Source organism: Stegostoma tigrinum, chromosome 17, assembly GCF_030684315.1.
Source record: "Stegostoma tigrinum isolate sSteTig4 chromosome 17, sSteTig4.hap1, whole genome shotgun sequence".
NCBI classification, from domain to species: domain Eukaryota; kingdom Metazoa; phylum Chordata; class Chondrichthyes; order Orectolobiformes; family Stegostomatidae; genus Stegostoma; species Stegostoma tigrinum.
In genome coordinates this window covers 12,300,928-12,324,776 of record NC_081370.1, presented here as the reverse complement: position 1 = coordinate 12,324,776, position 23,849 = coordinate 12,300,928, and the positions used below count along the sequence as shown (strand labels likewise).

Below are 23,849 nucleotides of genomic sequence, written 5' to 3'. Positions count from 1 at the left end.
TTCCTTACCCCAGCTATATTCACACTCTCCAAGGAGTAAGTGACTCCTCTGTTCTTCCTTACAAAATGCACAACCTCATATTTACCTGTATTGAACTTCACTTGCTTATTATTTGCCCATTCTGTAAGTTTACTATAATGTGTTCTTATAATGCTGTAATTGTGAAAAATGCACAACCTCATATTTACCTGTGTTGAACTTCACTTGCTTATTATTTGCCCATTCTGTAAGTTTACTATAATGTGTTCTTATAATGCTGTAATTGGATGCCGTCCTCCTTGGTATTGACCCCCAAATCCCATTCACAAATTAAAAAAACATTTTTGTTTCCAAAGTCTAAATTGTGTTTGGAAATCATGAATAGCAGTGTTCCTAGCACTGGTCTGTGTGGAACATCAATTCCACCTACCCAAATTTGACTTTCACCCCTTCAAAATCAGCTTTGAATGAGCCAATTCACCATACTCATGTCCTTCTATATTATATCTAAAATATGATATTATATTATATTCTGTATCATCCTTATTTTTACTTTTCATTCAATTCACTCATGGGATATGGGCTTTGTTGGCTGGGCCAGCATTTAATACCCATCCCTATTTGCCCTGGAAAAGGTGGTAGTGAGCTGCCTTCCTGAACCACTGTGGTCTACGTCCTGTAGATAGACCCAGAATACCATTAGCATTGTATCTGTTCTTGTTACTTCCCCATTACTAAGTCCAATAGTGAATGTTCCCTTGTGCTTTTCACAGACAACAAGGCATAGAGCTGGATGAACACAGCAGGCCAAGCAGCATCAGAGGAGCAGGAAAGCTGACGTTTCAGGCCTAGACCCTTCTTCTGAAACGTCAACCTTCCTGCTCCTCTGATGCTGCTCGGCCTGCTGTGTTCATCCAGCTCTTCACCTTGCTATCTCAGATTCTCCAGCATCTGCAGTTCCTACTATCTCTGTGCTTTTCACATATTGGGTTAGAGAGAATTTCTGCCTAAAGTGCTGGATCTCCATTCCTTTATCCCCTTTACCGACCTCTTCTGTCTAATTAATATGAAATAAAATCTCTGCAATTATTATTCTGTTCAATTGCATAATTTACCATACTTTTGCCCCTTCCGTTCCCTTCCGCTGTCACCCTACTAGGTAACATCGTCAGTGCTCTTCCGGTGAAGTGTTGGTGTTCCATCCAAATAACCCTTGTTATTTTTATGCTTCAGTTTGCTGGGATGGTTTGTATTACTTCCGGTTTTCTTCTTCAGTGGTTTGTATATTGGGTCCAGTTCATTGTGTTTGTCAATGGAGGTCTGGTCGGAATGCGAGGCCCCCAGGAATTCGTCTACCACCAAGAGACATGACCAATTCTCACTGGTCTCAATACACATGGACACAGAAGGACACAAATTCGACCGGGACAACAGATCCATAATAGCACAAGCCAAAGACAGACATGGCAGAGAATTCCTAGAGGCCTGGCAGTCCGACTGGAATTCCATCAACAAACACAATGAACAGGACCCGATATATAAATCACTAAAAAACGGAACTGGAAGTAATACTGACCAACCCAGCAAACTGAGGCATATAAATAACAAGTAGGACAGAACACCAACACTTTATCAGAGGCACACTGACGATTTTGTTGAGCAGGGTGACGAAACATCTGCAACCAAACACACTGGCTCGGCGAGTAAGTCTACAACCTCATCCTCAACACGAGATATAAATCTTCTCAAAAACTTTCAGCTATTCAGGCTGTTAGAGATATGCAGTGAAGAACAAATGTTTGGCATTGGCAATGTTTGATGTCTCACTTCCTCTCTGTTTCGCTGCATTGGTGCCTGAGCTTTTCATTGTTAACTCTTGGCTGCTTCTTGTTGCAGGCAGTGGGCATTCCGTTATGACGAGGTGCTGTGACAACAATGTCCACGGTATCCATCACTGATATTGATTATGGTAAGACAAACGGCTCTCCGTTGAAACCCTGCAGCTCAGATTTATTGGGGCTATAACACCAAAACAATTATTCTGCTGAAGGTGCAGCATGTTGACACTCATTCTAATCCAAGCTGATAGTAATACCAGACAGGTCAGACCCCAGACAGAAACCTGGTTTAATAAATCTTATGTTTTCTTTCTTTGCTGTTAGCTTACCATGGTGGTCAGTCATGATTAGCAAGACACAGCCGATGTTCCACAAAAAAAACGCATGAAGGTTTATTTCACACAGTCCTATTTCAAATGTCAGATGTAGACATTAAACATTAGGACCCCCAACATCAAATTTACAGATACTCAAATCTAAGAGAAGTATCACCTTGTTTGTATTTGAGAGCAAACACATGGGCTATCTGAATTGGGAACTTCCAGAGGCTTTCTGCTTCGAGGGTTTTCTACCAAGTGCCAAAGGATCATCTCCCCAGATATGATTTGTTGGAAAATGTTCAATTAGCAGCAACATTTTCCTCAGAATGAATCTGCCTACAATGCCTTACCTTCTTGACGGTTCTGTCTTTTCTACCTTGCTGGGACATAGAACACATTGGTTTGTAGGCAAATATAGTCCCCTTTCACTCCTTTGCAAGAATCCAATGCATCGAACAGTTCATCTCAATGGTTTTAAATCCCTCATTTAGGTCGAAGGAAAAGAAAACTTCAGACACATGTGACATCTGGGAGAGTGTGATGTGGATAGTGTCGGGGAGAGTGTGACCGGTGTCTGGGAGATTGAGTGTGACCGGTGTCTGGGAAAGTGAGTGTGATCAGTGTCTGGGAGATTGAGTGCGACCGGTGTCTGGGAGAGTGAGTGCGACCGGTGTCTGGGAAAGTGAGTGTGATTAATGTCTGGGAGAGTGAGTGTGATCGGTGTCTGAGAGTGTGAGTGTGATCAGTGTCTGAGAGTATGAGTGTGATCAGTATCTGAGAGTGTGAGTGTGATCGGTGTCTGGGAGAGTGAGTGTGATCAGTGTCTGAGCATGTGAGTGTGATTGGTGTCTGGGAGAGTGAGTGGAGAGGGTTTCAGGTGTTTAGATCATTGGGACCTCTTCTGGGGCAGGGGTGATCTGTACAAGAGCGACAGATTACGCCTAAACTGACGGGGAACCAATATCCTTGCAGGGAGGTTTGCTAGTGCTACCCAGGAGAATTTAAACTAGAGTGGCAAGGGGCTGGGAACTAGAGCAGCAGGTCAGCAAGTGTAGGGACTGAGGAGAAGGTAACTGTTAGGAACAGTGTTATAGGTGAGGCAGATGAGTTTAGAGCCTGGATCAGTACATGGGACTATGATATTGTGGATATTACAGAGACTCGGTTAAGAGAGGAACAGGACTGTCTGCTCAATGTTCCAGGGTTTGGTTGTTTCAGATGAGATAGAGAGAAAAGTAAAAGAGGTGGAAGAGTAGCATTACTGATCGGGGAGAATGTTACATTCCAGAGAAGACGTACTGGAGGGCTCATCCACTGAGACAACATGGGTAGAGCTCAAAAAATAAAATGGGTGCTATCCCTCTGATTGGATTATACTATAGGATACCCCCAACAGCCACCGAGCCATTGAGGAACAAATATGTTGGCAGATTATGGAAATGTGCAGAGTTTTCATAGTGGGTGACTTTTACTTCCCAAGTATTGACTGGGATTCCCTTACAGCAAGAGACTTAGACATAGCAGAATTTGTTAAGTACATCCAAGAGGATTTCTTGAAACAGTATGTGGATAGTGAGGAAAGGACATACTGACCTTTCAGTGGGAAAGCATTTTGGAAAATTGATCATAATTCCTTAAGTTTTAAGATAACTGTGAATAAAGATGTCAGGACCTTTGGGAATGTACTAAATTGGGGAGAGGACAAATTACATCAGTATCAGGCAGGAGCTAGGGAGTGTTAATTGGGAGGAGCTGTTATCAGGCAAGATCACATTTGACATGTGGGAACTGCTTAAAGACCTGCTGATCAGAGTTCAGGAGCAGCATGTTCCAGTAAGGAGGAAGGACAAGGATGGCAAGGCAACGGACCCTCGGATAACGGGGGAGGTTCTAAATTTAGTCAAAAGCGAAAAGAAAAGCATATGTAAGGCTTTGGAAGCAATATAAGTCACATGAGGAATATAAGGAAAGCAGGAAAGAACTCAAGTAGGGTATCAGGAAAGCAAGAAGGGGCCATGAAATGACGTTGGCAAATAGGGTTAAAGAGAATCCCAAGGCATTCTCTAGATACATTAAAAACAAAAGGATATCTAGCAAGAAGGTAGGACCACTCAAGGATAACTGAGGTAACTTGTGCTTGGAAGCAGAGGATGTGGTGAGATCCTGAATGAGTATTTTGTATTGGTATCTATCCAGAAAAATAATATGGAGGATACTGAGATTTATGCAGAGCATACTAATATGCTCAGGCATTTAGAGATCAAGAAAGAAGTGGCATTGGATTTCTTGAAGAGCGTTAAGATGGAGTCATCCCAAGGACCCGATGGTATCTACCCCAGGTTATTGAGAGAGGGAAGATAAGACATTGGTAGGGTCTTAACCAAGAACTTTGTATCCTCACTAGCCACTAGAGAGGTTCTGGGGGACTGGTGAGTAGCTAATGTTGTTCCTCTGTTTAAGAAGGGAAATAGACATAATCCAGAAAACTACAGACCAGTGAGTCTCACATCAGTGGTTGGGAAGCTATTGGAGGGAATTTTTAGGGATAGGATTTATGCACATTTGGAAAAGCATGGCCTAATTAGGGACAGTCAACATGGCTTCGTGGGAGGCACATCATGTCTCACTAACTTGTTTGAATTTTTTGAGGAGGTAACGAAGGATGTCAAAGAGAATGGAGCAGTGGATGTTGTTTAATAAAACTGTCGACAAGGTATCTCACCCAGAAGATTAGGAAGCATGGGATCCACAGTGACTTGGCTGCACAGATTCAGAATTAGCTTATCCATAGAAGGCAGAGGGTAGTGGTAGAAGGGTGTTTTTCAGGCTGAAGGTCTGTGACTGGTGGCGTTCCACAGGGAGTCATACTGGGACCGCTGCAGTTTGTGATATATATAAATGACTCAAATGAAAATGTACTTGGATGGGTTCATGAGTTTGTAGACAATGCAAAGATCATTGGAGTTATGGATAGTGGAAGGTTTCAAAGGATACGGCAAGATATGGAGTAGCAGATATGGGTGGAAAAAGGGCATACAGAGTTTAATCCAGGTTGGTGTGTGAGATGCTGCAGTTGGAAAATCAAATGTTAAGGAAAATTATACTGTTAATGGCAGGACCCTGAGCAGCATTGATGTATAGAAGGATCTTGGGGTTCAAGTCCATATCTTCCTGACAATAGCTCCACAAGTAGATGGGGCGGTAAAGAAGGCATATGGTATGCTTGCCTTTATTGGTTGGGAAATTGAGCACAAGAGTCAGGATGTCATGCTGCAGCTTTATAAGACTGTGGTTGGGCCACATTTAGAGTAGTACATTCAATTCTGCTTACCACATTGCAGGAAGGATGTGGAGGCTTTGGACAGGGTGCAGAAGAGGTTAACCTGGATGCTCCTGGATGAAGGAGAGGGAAGAAAAACTTTGGTTGTTTTCCCTTGAGCAGCTGAGGCTGAGGGAAGACTTGATAGAAGTCTACAAAATTACGAGATTAATAGATAAGATTGATGGCCAGAATCTTTTTCCTAGAGCTTAAATGTCTGATACTAGGGAGCATGCATTGAATGTTGGAGCAGGAAAGTTCAAAGGAGATGTAAGGGACAAGGCTTATACACCAAGAGTGGTAAGAGCTTGGAACGTTCTGCTGGGAGTGGTGGAGGCAGATACAATAGGGGCAATTAAGCAACTTTTGGATAAGCACATGAATATGCAAGGATGGAGGTATATCGACCAAGGGCAGGCAGAAGGGATTGATTTCACTTGGCGTCAAGTTCAGCACAACATTGCGGGCCAAAAGGCACGTTCCTGTGCTGTACGGGTCAATGTCCTATGATTTTTAGAGATACGAATGTGTGTGAGCAGAATAACTGGTATTATTCAACTGAATCAAATGAGTCTTCTGCAGAGTTACATGAAACAGGAGCTTTGTTAGAACACATCTTCCAGTTCTGTCTGACCAAATCATGTGATGAAGCATCACTTACTGTGATGATATGCAAGGGTATAAATAGCATAGTAAACAATTGGAATGAACTCATTAACAATGCAAGGCAACACAATAAACTATGTTGGAATCTTAGGATAATACAGTGTACCCAGCATCATGCTGGCATTTTGGTACAGTCATTCCGTGGGACTGTAGACTGTGTGACTATTACAAATCAGACAGTCTACACCTGGGCAGGACTGGAACCAATGTCCTGGGGCTGCTTTTGCTAACGCTGTTGGGGAGGGTTTAAACTAATGTGGCAGGAGGATGGGAACCAAATGAGGAGGTTAGTGGACAGTAAGGAGGTAGTAAGGAGCCTGTAAGGAACTAGATAATGAAGTCAGTGTGACTAAGGGAAGAGTAGGGAGAGAGCAGATGATGAACAGAAAGGGACAGGTGGTCTGAAGTGCATTCGTTTTAATGCAAGAAGTGTACTTGGTAAGGCAGATGAACTTAGGGCTTGGATTAGTACCTGGGAGTATGATGTTATTGCTATTGCTGAGGCTTGGTTGAGGGAAGGGCAAGATTGGCAAATAAATATCCCAGGATAGAGATGCTTCAGGTGGGATAGAAAGGGAGGTAAAAGGGATGGAGGAGTTGCATTACTGGTCAAAGAGGATATCACAGGTGGGTTGAAGGAGGGGACTATGGAGGACTTGAGCAGTGAGGCAATATGGGCAGAGGAAGGGTGCGGTAACAATGTTGCGGCTGTACTACAGGCCTCCCAACAGTGAACATGAGATAAGAGTCACAAATATGTAGACAGACTATGGAAAGATGTAGGCGCAGCAGGGTGGTGGTGATGGGAGATTTTAATTTTCTGAACGCTGACTGGGATTCACTCAGTATTAGGAGTTTAGATAGAGCAGAATTTGTATGGAGCATCCAAGAGGATTTTATGGAGCAGAATGTAAATAGTCCAACTCAGGAAGGGGCCATACTTGACCCTGGTGTTGGGGAATGGGCCCAGACAGGTGATTGAAGTTTACTTTGGGAATAGTGATCACAATTCATAAATTTTAGAATACTCATGGACAAAGATGAGAATGGTCCTTAAGGAAGAATGCTGAATTGGGGGAAGGCCAACTACAGCAAAATTTGGAAGGAGCTGGGGAACGTGGATTGGAAGCAGCTGTTTGAGGGTAAATCCATATTTGATATGTGGGAGGCTTTTAAATAAAGGTTGATTAGAGTGCAGGATGGACATGTCCCTGTGAAAATGAGGGATAGAAAGGGCAAGATTAGGGAAACATGGATGACAGGTGAAATTGTGAGACTAGCAAAGAGGAAAAAGGAAGTATAAGGTCTAGGCGACTGAAAACTGATGAAGCTTTGGAAGAGTTTCAGGAAATTAGGACCAATCTGAAACGAGAAATTAAGAGGGCTAAAAAGGGTCATGAAATATTTTTAACAAACAGGGTTGAGGAAAATCCCAGACCTTTTATTCATACATAAGGAGCAAGTGGGTAATTAGAGAAAGCATTGGCCCACTCAAGGACAAAGGAGGGAAGTAATGCGAGGAGTCAAAGAAAATGAGTGAGATTCTTAATGAGTACTTTGCATCATTATTCACTGAGAAGAGGGACATGATGGATGTTGAAGTTAGGGATAGATGTTCAATTACTCTAGGTCAAGTTGGCATAAGGAGGGGGGAAGTGTTGGGTATTCTAAAAGGCATTAGGGTGGACAGGTCCCCAGGTCGGGAAGTGATCTATCCCAGGTTAATGGGGGAAGCGAGAGACAAAATAGTTGGGGCCTTAACAGATATCTTTTCAGTATCCTTGAGCACGAGTGAGGTCCTGGAGGATTGGAGAATTGCTAATGTTGTCCCCTTGTTTAAGAAGGGTAGTAAGGATAATCCAGGTAATTACAGACCGGTAAGCCAGACGTCAGTGGTGGGGAAGCTGCTGGAGAAGATACTGAGGGATAGGATTTATTGACATTTGGAAGAAAATGGGCTTATTAGTGATAGGAAGCATGGTTTTGTGCAGGGAAGGTCATGTCTTACCAACTTGATAGAATTCTTTGCGGAAGTGACAAAGTTGATAGATGAGGGACGGGTTGTAGATATCATATACATGGACTTCTGTAAGGCATTTGATGTGGTTCCCCATGGTAGGCTGATAGAGAAAGTGAAGTCGCATGGGGTCCAGGGTGTACTAGCTAGATGGATAGAGAATTGCCTGGGCAATAGGAAATAGAGAGTTGTAGTAGAAAGAAGTTTCTCAAAATGGAGAACTGTGACCGGTGGTGTTCCACAGGGATCCGTGTTGGGACCACTCTTGTTTGTGATGTACATAAACAATCTGGAGGAAGGTATAGGTGGTCTGTTTAGCAAGTTTGCAGATGACACTAAGAATCGTGGAGTAGCAGATAGTGAAGGGGACTGTCGGAGAATGCAGCAGAATATAGATAGATTGGAGAGTTGGGTGGAGAAATGGCAGATGGAGTTCAGTCCAGGCAAATGTGAGGTGATGCATTTTGGAAGATCCAATTCAAGAGGGAACTATACGGTAAATAGAAAAGCCCTGGGGAAAGTTGATACATAGAGAGATCTGTGTGTTCAGGTCTGTTGTACCTGAAGGTGACAACGCAGTTGGATAGTAAAATGTGAGCTGGATGAACACAGCAGGCAAGCAGCATCTCAGGAGCACAAAAGCTGACGTTTCGGGCCTAGACCCTTCATCAGAGAGGGGGATGGGGAGAGGGAACTGGAATAAATAGGGAGAGAGGGGGAGGCGGACCGAAGATGGAGAGTAAAGAAGATAGGTGGAGAGAGTATAGGTGGGGAGGTAGGGAGGGAATAGGTCAGTCCAGGGAAGACGGACAGGTCAAGGAGGTGGGATGAGGTTAGTAGGTAGATGGGGGTGCGGCTTGGGGTGGGAGGAAGGGATGGGTGAGAGGAAGAACCGGTTAGGGAGGCTGAGACAGGTTGGACTGGTTTTGGGATGCAGTGGGTGGAGGGGAAGAGCTGGGCTGGTTGTGTGGTGCAGTGGGGGGAGGGGGCGAACTGGGCTGGTTTAGGGATGCAGTTGGGGAAGGGGAGATTTTGAAACTGGTGAAGTCCACATTGATACCATTAGGCTGCAGGGTTCCCAGGCGGAATATGAGTTGCTGTTCCTGCAACCTTCGGGTGGCAGCATTGTGGCACTGCAGGAGGCCCATGATGGACATGTCATCTAAAGAATGGGAAGGGGAGTGGAAATGGGTTTGCGACTGGGAGGTGCAGTTGTTTGTTGCGAACTGAGCAGAGGTGTTCTGCAAAGCGGTCTCCAAGCCTCCGCTTGGTTTCCCCAACGTAGAGGAAGCCACACCGGGTACAGTGGATGCAGTATACCACATTGGCAGATGTGCAGGTGAACCTCTGCTTAATGTGGAATGTCATCTTGGGGCCTGGGATAGGGGTGAGGGAGGAGGTGTGGGGGCAAGTGTAGCATTTCCTGCGGTTGCAGGGGAAGGTGCCGGGTGTGGTGGGGTTGGAGGGCAGTGTGGAGCGAACAAGGGAGTCACGGAGAGAGTGGTCTCTCCGGAAAGCAGACAGGGGTGGGGATGGAAAAATGTCTTGGGTGGTGGGGTCGGATTGTAAATGGCGGAAGTGTCGGAGGATGATGCGTTGTATCCGGAGGTTGGTAGGGTGGTGTGTGAGAACGAGGGGGATCCTCTTTGGGCGGTTGTGGCGGGGGCGGGGTGTGAGGGATGTGTTGCGGGAAATACGGGAGACGCGGTCAAGGGCGTTCTCGATCACTGTGGGGGGAAAGTTGCGGTCCTTGAAGAACTTGGACATCTGGGATGTGCGGGAGTGGAATGTCTTATCGTGGGAGCAGATGCGGCGGAGGCGGAGGAATTGGAAATAGGGGAATAGGAATGGAACCCCGCCCACGGCCGACGACCTCATCGCTCCGCCCACAGCCTCCACAACCAGCAACCCCAGAGAAGACAGCCACACCGAACCCTGCCGCATCTTCACCATCCCCCCAGACCTTCCACTGACTGAGGACAAACGGTCAGTCCTTAGTAAGAGGCTCACCTTTGTCCCCCTACAACCACACATCAATGAATACCAGTCACGATTGGACATAGAGCAGTTTTTCCGCCGTCTTCGCCTCCATGCCTACTTCTTCAACCGGGAGCCTAACCCTCCCTCCACTGACCCCTTTACCCGCTTCCAACACAAGCCCTCCTCCTGGACACCACCCCCAGGCCTCCTACCCTCCCTCGACCTCTTCATCTCCAACTGCCGTCGAAACATTAACCGCCTCAACCTCTCCACCCCTCTCACCCACTCCAACCTCTCACCCGCAGAACGGGCAGCCCTCCGCTCCCTCCGATCCAACCCCAACCTCACCATCAAACCCGCAGACAAGGGTGGCGCAGTGGTAGTATGGCGCACTGACCTCTACATCGCCGAGGCCAGACGCCAACTCTCCGACACCACCTCCTACCGTCCCCTCGATCATGACCCCACACCCGAGCACCAAACCATCATCTCCAACACCATTCACGACCTCATCACCTCAGGGGACCTCCCACCCACAGCCTCCAACCTCATTGTTCCCCAACCCCGCATGGCCCGTTTCTATCTCCTTCCCAAAATCCACAAACCTGCCTGCCCTGGTCGACCCATCGTCTCAGCCTGCTCCTGCCCCACCAAACACATCTCCACCTATCTGGACTCCATTTTCTCCCCTTTGGCCCAGGAACTCCACACCTACGTCCGTGACACCACCCACGCCCTCCACCTCCTCCAGGACTTCCAATTCTCTGGCCCCCAACACCTCACCTTCACCATGGACGTCCAGTCCCTATACACCTGCATTCCGCAAGGAGATGGCCTCAAGGCCCTACGCTTCTTCCTGTCCCGCAGGCCCGACCAGTCCCCCTCCACTGACACCCTCATCCGCCTAGCTGAACTCGTCCTCACCCTCAACAACTTCTCTTTTGACTCCTCCCACTTCCTACAGACTAAGGGGGTGGCCATGGGCACCCGCATGGGCCCCAGCTATGCCTGCCTCTTTGTAGGTTACGTGGAACAATCCCTCTTCCGCACCTACACAGGCCCCAAACCCCACCTCTTCCTCCGGTACATTGATGACTGTATCGGCGCCGCCTCTTGCTCCCCAGAGGAGCTCGAACAGTTCATCCACTTCACCAACACCGTCCACCCCAACCTTCAGTTCACCTGGGCCATCTCCAGCACATCCCTCACCTTCCTGGACCTCTCAGTCTCCATCTCAGGCAACCAGCTTGTAACTGATGTCCATTTCAAGCCCACCAACTCCCACAGCTACCTAGAATACACCTCCTCCCACCCACCCTCCTGCAAAAATTCTATCCCCTATTCCCAATTCCTCCGCCTCCACCGCATCTGCTCCCACGATAAGACATTCCACTCCCGCACATCCCAGATGTCCAAGTTCTTCAAGGACCGCAACTTTCCCCCCACAGTGATCGAGAACGCCCTTGACCGCGTCTCCCGTATTTCCCGCAACACATCCCTCACACCCCGCCCCCGCCACAACCGCCCAAAGAGGATCCCCCTCGTTCTCACACACCACCCTACCAACCTCCGGATACAACGCATTATCCTCCGACACTTCCGCCATTTACAATCCGACCCCACCACCCAAGACATTTTTCCATCCCCACCCCTGTCTGCTTTCCACTCTCTCCGTGACTCCCTTGTTCGCTCCACACTGCCCTCCAACCCCACCACACCCGGCACCTTCCCCTGCAACCGCAGGAAATGCTACACTTGCCCCCACACCTCCTCCCTCACCCCTATCCCAGGCCCCAAGATGACATTCCACATTAAGCAGAGGTTCACCTGCACATCTGCCAATGTGGTATACTGCATCCACTGTACCCGGTGTGGCTTCCTCTACGTTGGGGAAACCAAGCGGAGGCTTGGAGACCGCTTTGCAGAACACCTCCGCTCAGTTCGCAACAAACAACTGCACCTCCCAGTCGCAAACCATTTCCACTCCCCCTCCCATTCTTTAGATGACATGTCCATCATGGGCCTCCTGCAGTGCCACAATGATGCCACCTGAAGGTTGCAGGAACAGCAACTCATATTCCGCCTGGGAACCCTGCAGCCTAATGGTATCAGTGTGGACTTCACCAGTTTCAAAATCTCCCCTTCCCCCAACTGCATCCCTAAACCAGCCCAGCTCTTCCCCCCCACCCACTGCATCCCAAAACCAGTCCAACCTGTCTCAGCCTCCCTAACCGGTTCTTCCTCTCACCCATCCCTTCCTCCCACCCCAAGCCGCACCCCCATCTACCTACTAACCTCATCCCACCTCCTTGACCTGTCCGTCTTCCCTGGACTGACCTATCCCCTCCCTACCTCCCCACCTATACTCTCTCCATCTTCGGTCCGCCTCCCCCTCTCTCCCTATTTATTCCAGTTCCCTCTCCCCATCCTCCTCTCTGATGAAGGGTCTAGGCCCAAAACGTCAGCTTTTGTGCTCCTGAGATGCTGCTTGGCCTGCTGTGTTCATCCAGCCTCACATTTTATTATCTTGGAATTCTCCAGCATCTGCAGTTCCCATTATTTCTGACGCAGGTGGATAGAGTGGTCAAAAAGGTATACGGCATGCTTTCATCCACTGGACCAGGTAATGAGTACAAGAGTTGGCAGGTACTGTTACACGTGTATAGGACTTTGGTTCGACCACATTTTCCTTTGAAATATTTGCATCTGCTTTCACCATCCTCAGATCTGTGCACCTTAATGCGTGAAATAGTTTTCCTAGACTCATTTTCTGCTCTTCTTCTTCATAATAATAACATCTGCCAATACCCTCCTAAACATGCCTTGCAGGAGAAAACAGAGTGTTTCTGCATATATCAAGGCCACTCTCCGTGTCAAACAGGGACCACCCTGACAGCAGCCTTCAGTTTGACAGAGAGCCTGCGGTGAAAGCAAGAGTTCAACTCAATTCTGCTGGATATCAGGACAAAGCAAGTCACAACTACTGGACTGGCAATGTGAAAATAGAGTCTGCGCTCTTGCCTCAGGCTAACCACAGCCTAGGTGAGGAGACCTCTGCTTGACTAGAAAGAGCCATGAGTAAGTGTGTCTCCACACAGTGGCCAACACAGCAAACACATGACAAAGCAAACGGCACTGGAGATGGAGAAGCTCAGGACACTGCAGACCCAGAGGAGGGAACAAGAGGCATCAGAATTATTCTGTGCTTCTGAGCTTACAGCAAAGGGCTGTACAGGGAATGGTTAGTGATCGTAAGGGAAAGGCATTAAAAAAGATTAGTTAAACTTTCAAACCCTGGAGCCTGTTAGACACCATTCTCACTTCAAGGGGAAAGATGACGAGTCAGCAAAAGTCAGTGGCTGAGTGACGAGCATGTACTTGGGGGATACATTGTAAGGGAGAGTTAATGAGATACTGCAAGTTACTAAGGGGTAGAGTTTAGGGGCAGAGTGAATAAATTAATAGTTCAGAGAATTGTGAGCAAGTGAGATTTTGCTAGTGCAGTCATTTCTCAAAGAGTTGTGTAGGGAACAGTTTGTGAAAGTTAATGAATGGAAGGGTTTAGTACTGACTCAGTAAGAGCCAGCACAGGGACATTAGAATAGGCAGGGGTTCAGGATGATTTTTTAGAAATTTGTCATTAGGTGTGGCACAGTGGCTGAGTGGTTAGCACTGCTACATCAAAGCACCAGTGAACCAGGTTCAATTCCACCCTCAGGTGACTGGCTGTGTTGAGTTGGCGCATTCTTCCTGTGTCTGTGTGGGTTTCCATTGGATGCGCTGGTGTCCTCCCACAGTGCAAAGATATGTAGGTTAAGGGTGGATCAGCCATGTCAAATGCAGGGTGACAGGGATAAGGTAGGAGTGTAGGTCTGCATGGGATGCTCTTTGGGGGGTTGGTATGGTTTGCTTCCACATTGTAGGGGTTCTAGGAGATATTTGGGCCAGCATTTGTTACCCTTGAGGAAAGCGACATTAAGATGCCCTCTTGAGCCATTGCAGTCTATGTGCTGTAAATAGATTTTCAAATGCTGTTGGGAGGGAATTTAAGTATTTTGACCCAGCAACACTGAAGGAACGGCAATTTGTTCCTGAGTGGCTTGGAGGAGAATATGCGGGTGGCTAGTAAGGGTGAGGTTGGGGACAGTTCTTGCAGGGTCATGGTGGTCAGTTGACTGTATCGAGAGGAGTATAGAGGATTGGTAGAGAATGAGAGAGGGAAGGATTAGGGATGTATTTTCAAGAGAGAAGTGATATAAAAGTAAACACACCATAGTCCTCAGAGAGAGATGACTCATGGCTGTTTAACCTGAGGGTCACCACACCTCAGACAAGGCATAGGTTGAGATGGAGACTCATTCTTGGGAACTTCAGCTGATGTTAAAACTGAACCCAAGTTGTTGGTATCCTTCTGTGTCACAATTCAGCTGGCCAGCTGACTGGGCTAACTGACCCACAGGGATGGTAGGGACAAGTGGGAATGGCAGAGCTAGTCAAGTGGAGGATATGTTCAGATTTACTGGTTTGTATTGATGCAACAAGAGCTGTGCTCCACTGAGTCATATACGATTTCACAAAGTTAGACATGATGCTGCAGACAACATCTGCCACCTACAGGAGAGATCAGATAGTGCTTAGCACCAAACAGAGAGAGAGCTCCCCATTGATCAGAGAGAGAGAGCGAGGGAGGGACAGAGAGAGAGAAAAAGAGTGAGAGAGAGATCCCTGTTGATCAGAGAGAGAGAGAGATAGAGCCCTGCATTGTCCAGAGACAGAGAGACACTGTGTGAGAGAGACAGAGAGAGAGAGAGAGATTCCCATTAATCAGAAACAGAGAGAGACAGGGACACCTCCACATTGATCAGAGAGAGAAACTACACGCCATTGATCAGAGTGAGACTAGCATGTATTAGAGAAGAACTGAAGACTGCAAGCATCTGTAGGCCACTGGTCCCTTAAACCTGCTCTAACATTCAACTGATTTTTGCTGATCTGATTGTGACCTTTCACCCACTTTCCTTCTTTCCCTTCCATAAACTCTCCAATCCCTTGTGATAACTCAGCATTGGCATATTCAGTGGTTGCAGGGAGATGGAATTCTAAAGGCCAACAACCACCTGAGATGAAATTCCACAACTTCCTCATCTTAAAGGAAAGAACTCTCATTTTTAAACCATACACCCTTCTTTCTAGATTTCCCCATGAAAGTAAACATTCCATGCTGCCCAACTCTGTTAGAATACTATATACTTCATTAAGAGCACCTCTCATTTTTTTTGAACCACTAATGAGCACAGGCCCATACTGCTCAGCCCTTCCTCATAATACAAACCTGGGAATCAACTGAGTGAACCTTTTCTGAATTGCTTCCAATGCAAGTATATTGCATCTTAAGTAAGAAAGCCAAAACTGAACATGGCACTTGTTGTGCAGACTCAACAATGCACCATACAGTAGGAACAAGACTTCCCTGTTTTATATTTTATTGTCCTTCCAATAAAGACCAGCATTTTATTTGCCTTCCAATTACTTGCTTTACCTGCATTCTTACACCTTGTCATTATTGTACCAGGACCCTCAAATCCTTCTGTACCTATCTTTATAACGTCAGCAAATTTGTTTACAATGCATTCAGTGCTTTCATTTTATTATTCTTAAGCTTGTAAACAGATGAGGCTGCTGAAATGATCCCTAGCAAAATAACTGGTTACAGTTTGCCAACCTGAAATTGTCCAAATATTCTGACTCCCATTCCTGCTGTCAGTCCTGTCTGCCTGTCCAATTTAATGCAAAGTCTGTTCATTGACAGACTGTCTTCATCAGTGTGTAACCTATTGACTGACTACCTGTTATAGTCAGTGTCCAGCCTGCTCACTGACTCCGTTTGAATCAGAGAGTAACTTATTCACTGACCACATTCCTATTCAATGCATAATCTGATAACTGATGACCTGTTTTACTCAGTTTGTAAAGTTTTCATGAACTGCTTGGCCTACCCTGGTGAAACCTATTCACTGACTGCCTGTCATAGTCACTGTGTAACCTGTTCACTGACTGCCTGTCATAGTCACTGTGTAACTTGTTCACTGACTGCCAGATGCACTCACTTGTGTAACCTGTTCACTGACTGCCTGTCATAGTCACTGTGTAATCTGTTCACTGACTGCCTGTCATACTCACTGTGTAACCTGTTCACTGACTGCCTGATGTACTCACTTGTGTAACCTGTTCACTGACTGCCTGTCCTATTCACTGTGTAACCTGTTCACTGACTGCCTGATGTACTCGCTGTGTAACCTTTCACTGACTGGCTGTCGTACTCACTGTCTAAAGTGTTCACTGACTGTCTAACTCAGTGTAACCTGTTCACTGACTGCCTGTCATACTCACTGTGTAACCTGTTCACTGACTGCCTGTCATACTCACTGACTAAAATGTTCACTGACTGCCTAGCCTACTCACTGTGTAAGCTGTTCATTGACTGCCTGACGTACTCACTGTCTAAACTGTTCACTGGCTGCCTGTCCTACTCACTCTGTAACATGTTCATTGACTGCCTGTCCTATAAAGTGTGTATCCTGTTGACACCCTGCCTGTCGTACTCACTTGTAACCTGTTTACTGTCTGCCTGTTTTACTCAGTGTGGAACACGTTCACTGACTGCCTGTCCTATTCAGTATGCAACCTGTTCACTGCCTGTCCTACTTAGTATGGAACGTATTCATTAACAGCCTGTCTTACTCAGCGTATAATCTGTTCACTCACTACCTGTCCTACTCAATATGTAATCTATTCCCTGACTTCCTGTCCTACTCAATGTGTAATCTATGCACTGACTGCCGGTCTTACTGAATATGTAATATTTTCAGTGACTGCTTGTCCTCAGAGCTTAACCTACATTGTCCTACATTGTTTGCAACCTGTTCACTGACTGTCTGTCCCATTTTCATAATCACTGATTTAAACAGAACCGAAAATGCCCTTCAGCCCATCAGGTTTGCACTGCGCTATCTACACTTGTTCCACCGTCTAGCACTTAGTCCATAGCCTTGAATGTTGTGACAAATCAAGTGATTATCTACATACTTTTTCAAGCTTGTTAGTTGCCCTGCCTCAACAACCTTCCAGACAGTGCATTCCCAGCCCCCACCAGCATCTGGGCAAAAATATTTTTCCTCAAATCCACTCTAAACATTGTTCCCTTCACCTTAAAATAACAGCCTCTTGTTGTTGACCCTTCAGCTAGAGGGAACAGCTGCTCTCTATTCACTCTGTCCATACCCTTCAAAATCTTGTACACTTTACTTAGGTCCATCCTTAACCTGCTCTGCTCCAGTCTCTCTCCTTGGCTGAACTGCTCCATCCCAGGCAACATCCTGGTAAATTTCCTTTGCAGTCCCTCCAGTACAATCACATCCTTCCTATAATGTGGTGACCAAAATTTTTTTTAAAATTCATTAACAGGATGTGAACATCAGTGGTCAGGCCAGCACTTATTATCCATTCTTAATTGCCGTTAAGGGCAGTTGTGGGTCTGGAGTCACATGTGGGCCAGATCCTTCTGGAGACAGTCTGGTGTCACATGTGGGTAGGTTTCCTAATGCAGGACATTAGTGAAGCATATGGGCTTTTCCAACAATCAGCAATGGTTTCATGGTCACCAGTTGGGTCTTCATTCCAGATTTTTAAAAATTGAATCTAATTTCCACCATCTGCCATGATGGGGTTTGAAGCTGGGTCTCCAGATACATCCCAGAATCACTGGATTAATAATCTAGTGATAATACTGCTATTGGTATTAACTTGCCGACTGCAGACAGTGTGATAAGCTGTGACATGACCAACGTTCTGTACAGTTCCAACATGACCTCCCTGCCCTTGTAATCTATGTAATAACTGGAATTCTCCCTGAGACTGCGTGGGTATCCTCCGGGTGCTCTAGTTTCCTCCCACACTCCAAAGATGTGCAGGGTAGGTGGATTGGCCATGCTAAATTGCCCATAATGCCCAGAGATGTTTAGGATAAGTGGGTTAGACATGGGAAATCAGGTGTAGGATAATGGGTCTGGGTGGGATGCGCTTCAGAGGGGCAGTGTGGACTTGTTGAGCCGGATGGCTTGTTTCCGCACTGTAAGGATTCTATGAAAATGTCCTGAATGCCTTCTTACTTATTAACACTGACCTGCCACCTTCAAGTATCTGTGGACAAGCACCCTAAGATCCTTCTGTTTCTCCTAGTTTTCTAGTTGTTCTACCATTGAGTATCATCAGAACAGAAGATAGGGGTAGCTTCAAGCCTACAGCACCACTCAATGTGATCAGGGTTGATTGTGCAATCTCAGTATCCCACTCTCTCCCTCTCCACATACCTCTTGATCCCTTTAGCCACAGCATCCACATCTTGAATATACCTAAAGAAGGGCCCCGACAACTTTCTGTGGTAGAAATTCTTTCTCATCTCAGTCCGGAATGGCTTGCCCCTTATTTCTAGACCATGACCCTTAGTTCTGGACTTCTTCAACATCTAGAACGTTTCTATAAATTCCTGATGGAATTCCTTATTCTTCTAAATTCCAGCGATTACAAGCCCAGTCGATCCAGTCTTTCCTCATATGTCAGTCCTGCCATCCTGGGAATCAGTCTGGTGAGCCTTCACTGGATTCCCTCAATAGCAAGAATACTCCCTTGTATCCCAGAGCTCATCACTTCACATTTAGCAGGGTTGAATTCCAATTGCCACTGATTAGTCCATCTAACCAACCCGTCTATATCTTTCTGTGGCCTAACTTGGAGGCTTGGAGGGCTGAAGGAGGTCTCTCGGTCCCCTCTCTCTCAGGGAGATACCTGTACACTGAATGGTGTCTCTCATTCCCCTGTCTCTCTTTCAGTGAGATATCGGTACACTGACTGGTGTCTCTCAGTCACCTTTCTCTCAGGGAGATATCTATACACTGACTGGTGTCAATGAGGGAGCTATCTCGACACTGACTGGTATCTCTCAGTCCCCTGTATCTTTGCACTGTAGTTTTCTTTGCTCTTTGTCTTTAACACTTTCCTCTTCATTGATAACCACCCAGCCAGAGTGGCTATAGAGGGATTAATAGTGATCACAACAATTCCACTGTGATTCAAATGAATTCAATCTGCTATGAAAAAGGAAAAAGAAGGTTTGCAAGAAGGGGATTTGGATTGGAAGAAGGCAGATTTTAATTGAAATGAAACAGGGTATGGCCAAAGTAGACAAAGTTCAGTTACTTGAGGGGTAAATCTACAGCAAAACAGGGGGCATCCAATTAGGAAATGGGAAGAGTACAGGTTCAACATGTTCCCTATGGATGTCTAGGAATATTCTGGACTGGATAAAAGGAAAATAGAGGTGTATAACAAGTACAAAAGGATCAAATCTACAGTGGCATTAGTGAAGTAAAGGAAATGCAGGGGGAAACTTAAAAAAAACAATTAGTGGAGCAAAGGGCAGCATGAGAAAACACTGGTGGGTAAAATAAGGGAGAATCTCAAGATATTCTATCAGTACATCAAGGAGAAGAGGAAGAGTAGACCCCATTAGGGACCAAGAGGAAAGTGTGTGCATTGAGCCGGAAGACCTTGGTAGAGTGTTAAACAAATGCTTCATTTCTGTCTTCACTCAGGAAAAGGAGGATATGGATACAGAATTCAGGAAGAGGGACTGAGGTGTTTGAGTGGAGTGATCCAAGAAGCAAGGAAGTATTGGAGGCATTGGACAGATCTACAGGTCTGGATGAGTTGTATCCCAGACTGCTGTGGAAGATGAACGAAGATATTACAGGGGCTCTACCCCAGATTTGTAATTCTTCTCTGGCCAGAGGGGAGGTGTCAGAGGATTTTAGGATGGCTAATGTAGTTCCACTTTAAAGGCCAGGGAACCATAGACTGGTGAATCAGTGGTAAAGAAACTAGTGTAGAAAATTCTGAGGAAAATAATTAATCTCCACTTACAGAGGCAGGATTTGATCAGGGATAGACAGCATGGCTTTGTCAGAGGGATGTCATGCCCAACAAATTTGCTTGAATTTTTCGAGGTGGTGATCAGGTGAATAGACAAGGGTAGGGCAGTTAATGTAGTTCATATAGATTTCAGCAAAGCCTTTGGTAAGGTGCCACATGACAGATTGTTAAAGAGGGTAAAAGATGCAGGGTGACTTGGCAAGTTGCCTCCAAAATTAGCTTATGACAGGATACAGAGGGCAGTGATGGAAGGCTGTTTATGTGACTGGAAGCCAGTATCCAATGGATGGTACAACAGGGATCATTCCTGGCTCCCATTTTGGTTTTTTTGACCTGTGTGCACAGTCTGTTCATTGACTGCCTGTCTTACTGAGTGCGTACCCTATTTATTGACTGCCCCCTATCTTACTCAGTGTGTAACCTGTTCACTGACTGCCTGTCTTATTGAGTGCATAAACTTTTCGTTGAATGTCTGGACTGTTCATGGAATGTCCGGTTCAACGACTGCCTGCCTTATTCAGTGTCTAACCTCCTCACTTATTGTCCTTCCTGTTGAATGTACTTTCTTTCAGGGGAGCAACATCAAGCAAAACGTAAGAAGGGTCCAGCTCCGAAGATGCTGGGGAATGAAGTATGTAGTGTGTGTGGAGACAAGGCTTCAGGCTTTCATTACAACGTACTCAGCTGTGAGGGCTGCAAGGGTTTCTTCAGACGCAGCGTGATCAAGAGTGCCCAATATTCCTGCAAGAACAACGGAGAGTGCCAGATGGATATGTTCATGCGCAGAAAGTGTCAACAGTGCCGACTACGCAAGTGTCGGCAGGCAGGGATGTTGGAGCAATGTAAGTCAATGAAAACGGAGGAGCAGCTATCTGTGCACACAACACAGACATCAATAAATGAGTGACTAACTGAGAGATACCATTCAGTGTACAGATATCTCCCTGAGAGACACGGGGCTGCGAGACACCTGTCAGTTTACAGATATCGCCTTGAGAGAGAGGGGACTGAGAGACATCAGTCAGTGAACAGATATATTGCTGAAAGAGAGACAGGGGGCTCAGAGATGCCAGTTATGGAACCATAGAGCTGTACAACACGGAACAGACTCTTTGGTCCAACCTATCCATGCCGACCACATATCCTAAATTAACCTAGATTTATGTGGGATACCTTGTCGGCATGGACAAGTTGACTGAAGGGTCTGTTTCCCCCTGGGTGTCGGAGGCTGAGGGGTGACCTTATTGAGGTTTACAAAATCATGAGGGTCGTCATGAACAGCTGAGGTTTTTTTCCCTGGAGTGGGGGAGTCCAAAACTAGAAGGCATTGGTTTAAGGTGAGAGGTAAAAGATTTAAAAGGATCTAAGGGGAAACTTTTTCATGCAGGGGCTAGTGCGTGTGTGGCATCAGCTGTTAAAGGAAGTGGTGGAAGCTGGTACATTTCCAACATTTAAAAGGCTCTCATCCATGACCATCATGATTTTGTAAACCTCAGTAAGGCCAACCCTCAGCCTCTGACACCCAGGGGGCAACAGACCCTTCGGTCCAACGTGTCCATGCCAGTGAGGTATCCCACATAAATCTAACCCTATTTGCCAGCATTTGGCCCATATCCCTCTAAACCCTTCCTATGCAAATACCCATCTAGATGCCTTTTAAATGTTATAACTGTACCAGCCTCCATCACTTCCTCTGGCAGTTCATTCCACATATGCACTACCCACTGCGTGAAAAAGTTGACCCTTTGGTTCCTTTTATATCTTTCCTCTGTCACCTTAAACCTATGCCCTCTAGTTTTGTATTTCCCCACCCTGGGGAAAAGACCTTGGCCACTCATCCTATCCATGACCCTCATGATTTTATAAACCTTGATAAGGTCACCCCTCAGCCTTTGACCCTCCAGGGAAAATAGCTCCAGACTATTCAGCCTCTCACTATAGCTCAAAACCTCTAACCCTGGCATCACCTTTGTAAATCTTTTATGAGCCCTTTCAAATTTTACAACATTCTTCCATGGCACAGAGACCAGAATCGCATGCAGTAATCCAAAAATGGCCTAACCAATGTCCTATACAGCCACAACATGACTACCAACTCCTATATACTGCATGCACTCACCAATAAAGACAAGCATACCAAACGCCTTCCTCACTCTTCTGTCAATCTGGGACTTCTCTTCCTGAGAGAGAGATGGGGTACTGAGAGATACCAGTCAGTGATATATATCTATCTGACAGACAGGGGATTGAGAGCCTGTAGTCAGTGTACAGATATCTTGCTGAGAAAGAGGAGACTGGGAGACACCAGTAAGTGTACAGACTTCTCTCTCAGGGTGAGGGTCTGTGAAACATGAGGGAGTATGACTGTTCTGAGATTAATGAGATTTTGTACTGTGTGATTGTGCTGAGATTCGTGACTGATGGTATTTAATACAGGGTGACTGTGCTGGAGTTAACAGATGATTGAATATAATGTACACTTCTTAGCTAAGACTCTCATGTGTTACAGGTGTCCTCTCAGAAGAACAGATCCGCCTGAAGAAAATGAAGAAGCTAGAGGAAGAGGTGACAAAAACTGTGAGGGTAACCTCAAGCCCGCTGTCCAGCTGGGGAATACCAAGACTTGATGTGGGCCAAATTGAGATGATCCGAAAGCTGGTTACTGCTCAACAACAGTGTAACAAGCGTTCATTCAGTGACCGACTGAAAGTGACAGTAAGCGTTCAGAGAACTTATTGGAATAGAATGGAGCAATTTTTCACACTTTTTGTATAGGCCTTTATTTGTAAAGTTAGATTTTACAAGCATACACCTCTTAATCCCACAGCCAAATATTAATCCCCAAGTAATTTCCACAATTTGTAAATTGTAATGTACTTCCCACAGATTCCATTTGTTCCTTATATTAAAAAATAGAGTTCGTGTGTACAACTAGAATTTCAAAACTAATTACATTTGAAACCTCCATATTCTGTATAAAATATTGCATTGGAAACCTCCCTTCCCATAGAGCTCTGAACAATTTTATTCTTCCAGCCATTTGTTTTGGTAAAACATTCAGACAGTTCATGACTCACATCAATCCATTTATATTTTAAAAATTTCCTTTCTCTCCAGAATTTGTCTGAGGAAATCAGGTCAATGCACACCTTTTGCTTTCTTTCACTTTTCAGAGAGTGTACATTGTCACTGACTAATCTCACCCTTATTCCATCCTTTAAATTTGATTAATTCATTAACTCATCTTAATCCACAACATTGGCATTTATCTGATAATGTGGGAAATCGCACGCAAAAATGCAGGACAAATCCAACCCGGCCAATTACTGCCCCATCAGTCCACTCTTGGTCATCATTAGAGTGATGGAAGGCGTTATCAACATTGCCATCAAGCAGCATCTGCACAGAAATAACCTGCTCAGTGACGCCCAGTTTGGGTTCTGCCAGGGCGACTCAGCTCCTGATCTCATTGCAGCCTTGGTTCAAACATGGACAAAAGGATTCCAGGGGTAAGATGAGAGTCACAGCCCTTAACATCAAGGCTGCATTTGAACAAGTATGGCAACACCACCCACGCCCTCCACCTTCTCCAGGACTTCCAATTCCCTGGCCCCCAACACCTCATATTCACCATGGACGTCCAGTCCCTGTACACCTGCATTCCGCATGGAGATGGCCTCAAGGCCCTCCGCTTCTTCCTATCTCGCAGGCCCGACCAGTCCCCCTCCACCGACACTCTCATC

At 45.9% G+C, this 23,849-nt stretch overlaps 1 protein-coding gene across 7 annotated transcripts in view; it reads left to right on the top strand.

Annotated features, from left to right (window-relative positions):
* The window catches only part of nr1h3 (nuclear receptor subfamily 1, group H, member 3), a 116,142-nt gene that overhangs the window by 59,808 nt on the left and 32,485 nt on the right, over positions 1-23,849 (top strand). For 3 of the 7 annotated variants that reach the window (XM_059651967.1, XM_048545586.2, XM_048545584.2), the window contains 4 exons: positions 1,876-1,948; positions 12,949-13,161; positions 20,679-20,948; positions 22,616-22,821. In XM_059651967.1, coding sequence (XP_059507950.1) covers positions 1,915-1,948; positions 12,949-13,161; positions 20,679-20,948; positions 22,616-22,821 — 723 coding nt within the window. In that variant the 5' untranslated portion in view covers positions 1,876-1,914. The remainder of the gene's footprint in view (positions 1-1,875; positions 1,949-12,948; positions 13,162-20,678; positions 20,949-22,615; positions 22,822-23,849) is intronic. The other 4 variants (XM_059651968.1, XM_048545588.2, XM_048545587.2 and 1 more) reach the window with 2 other exon arrangements.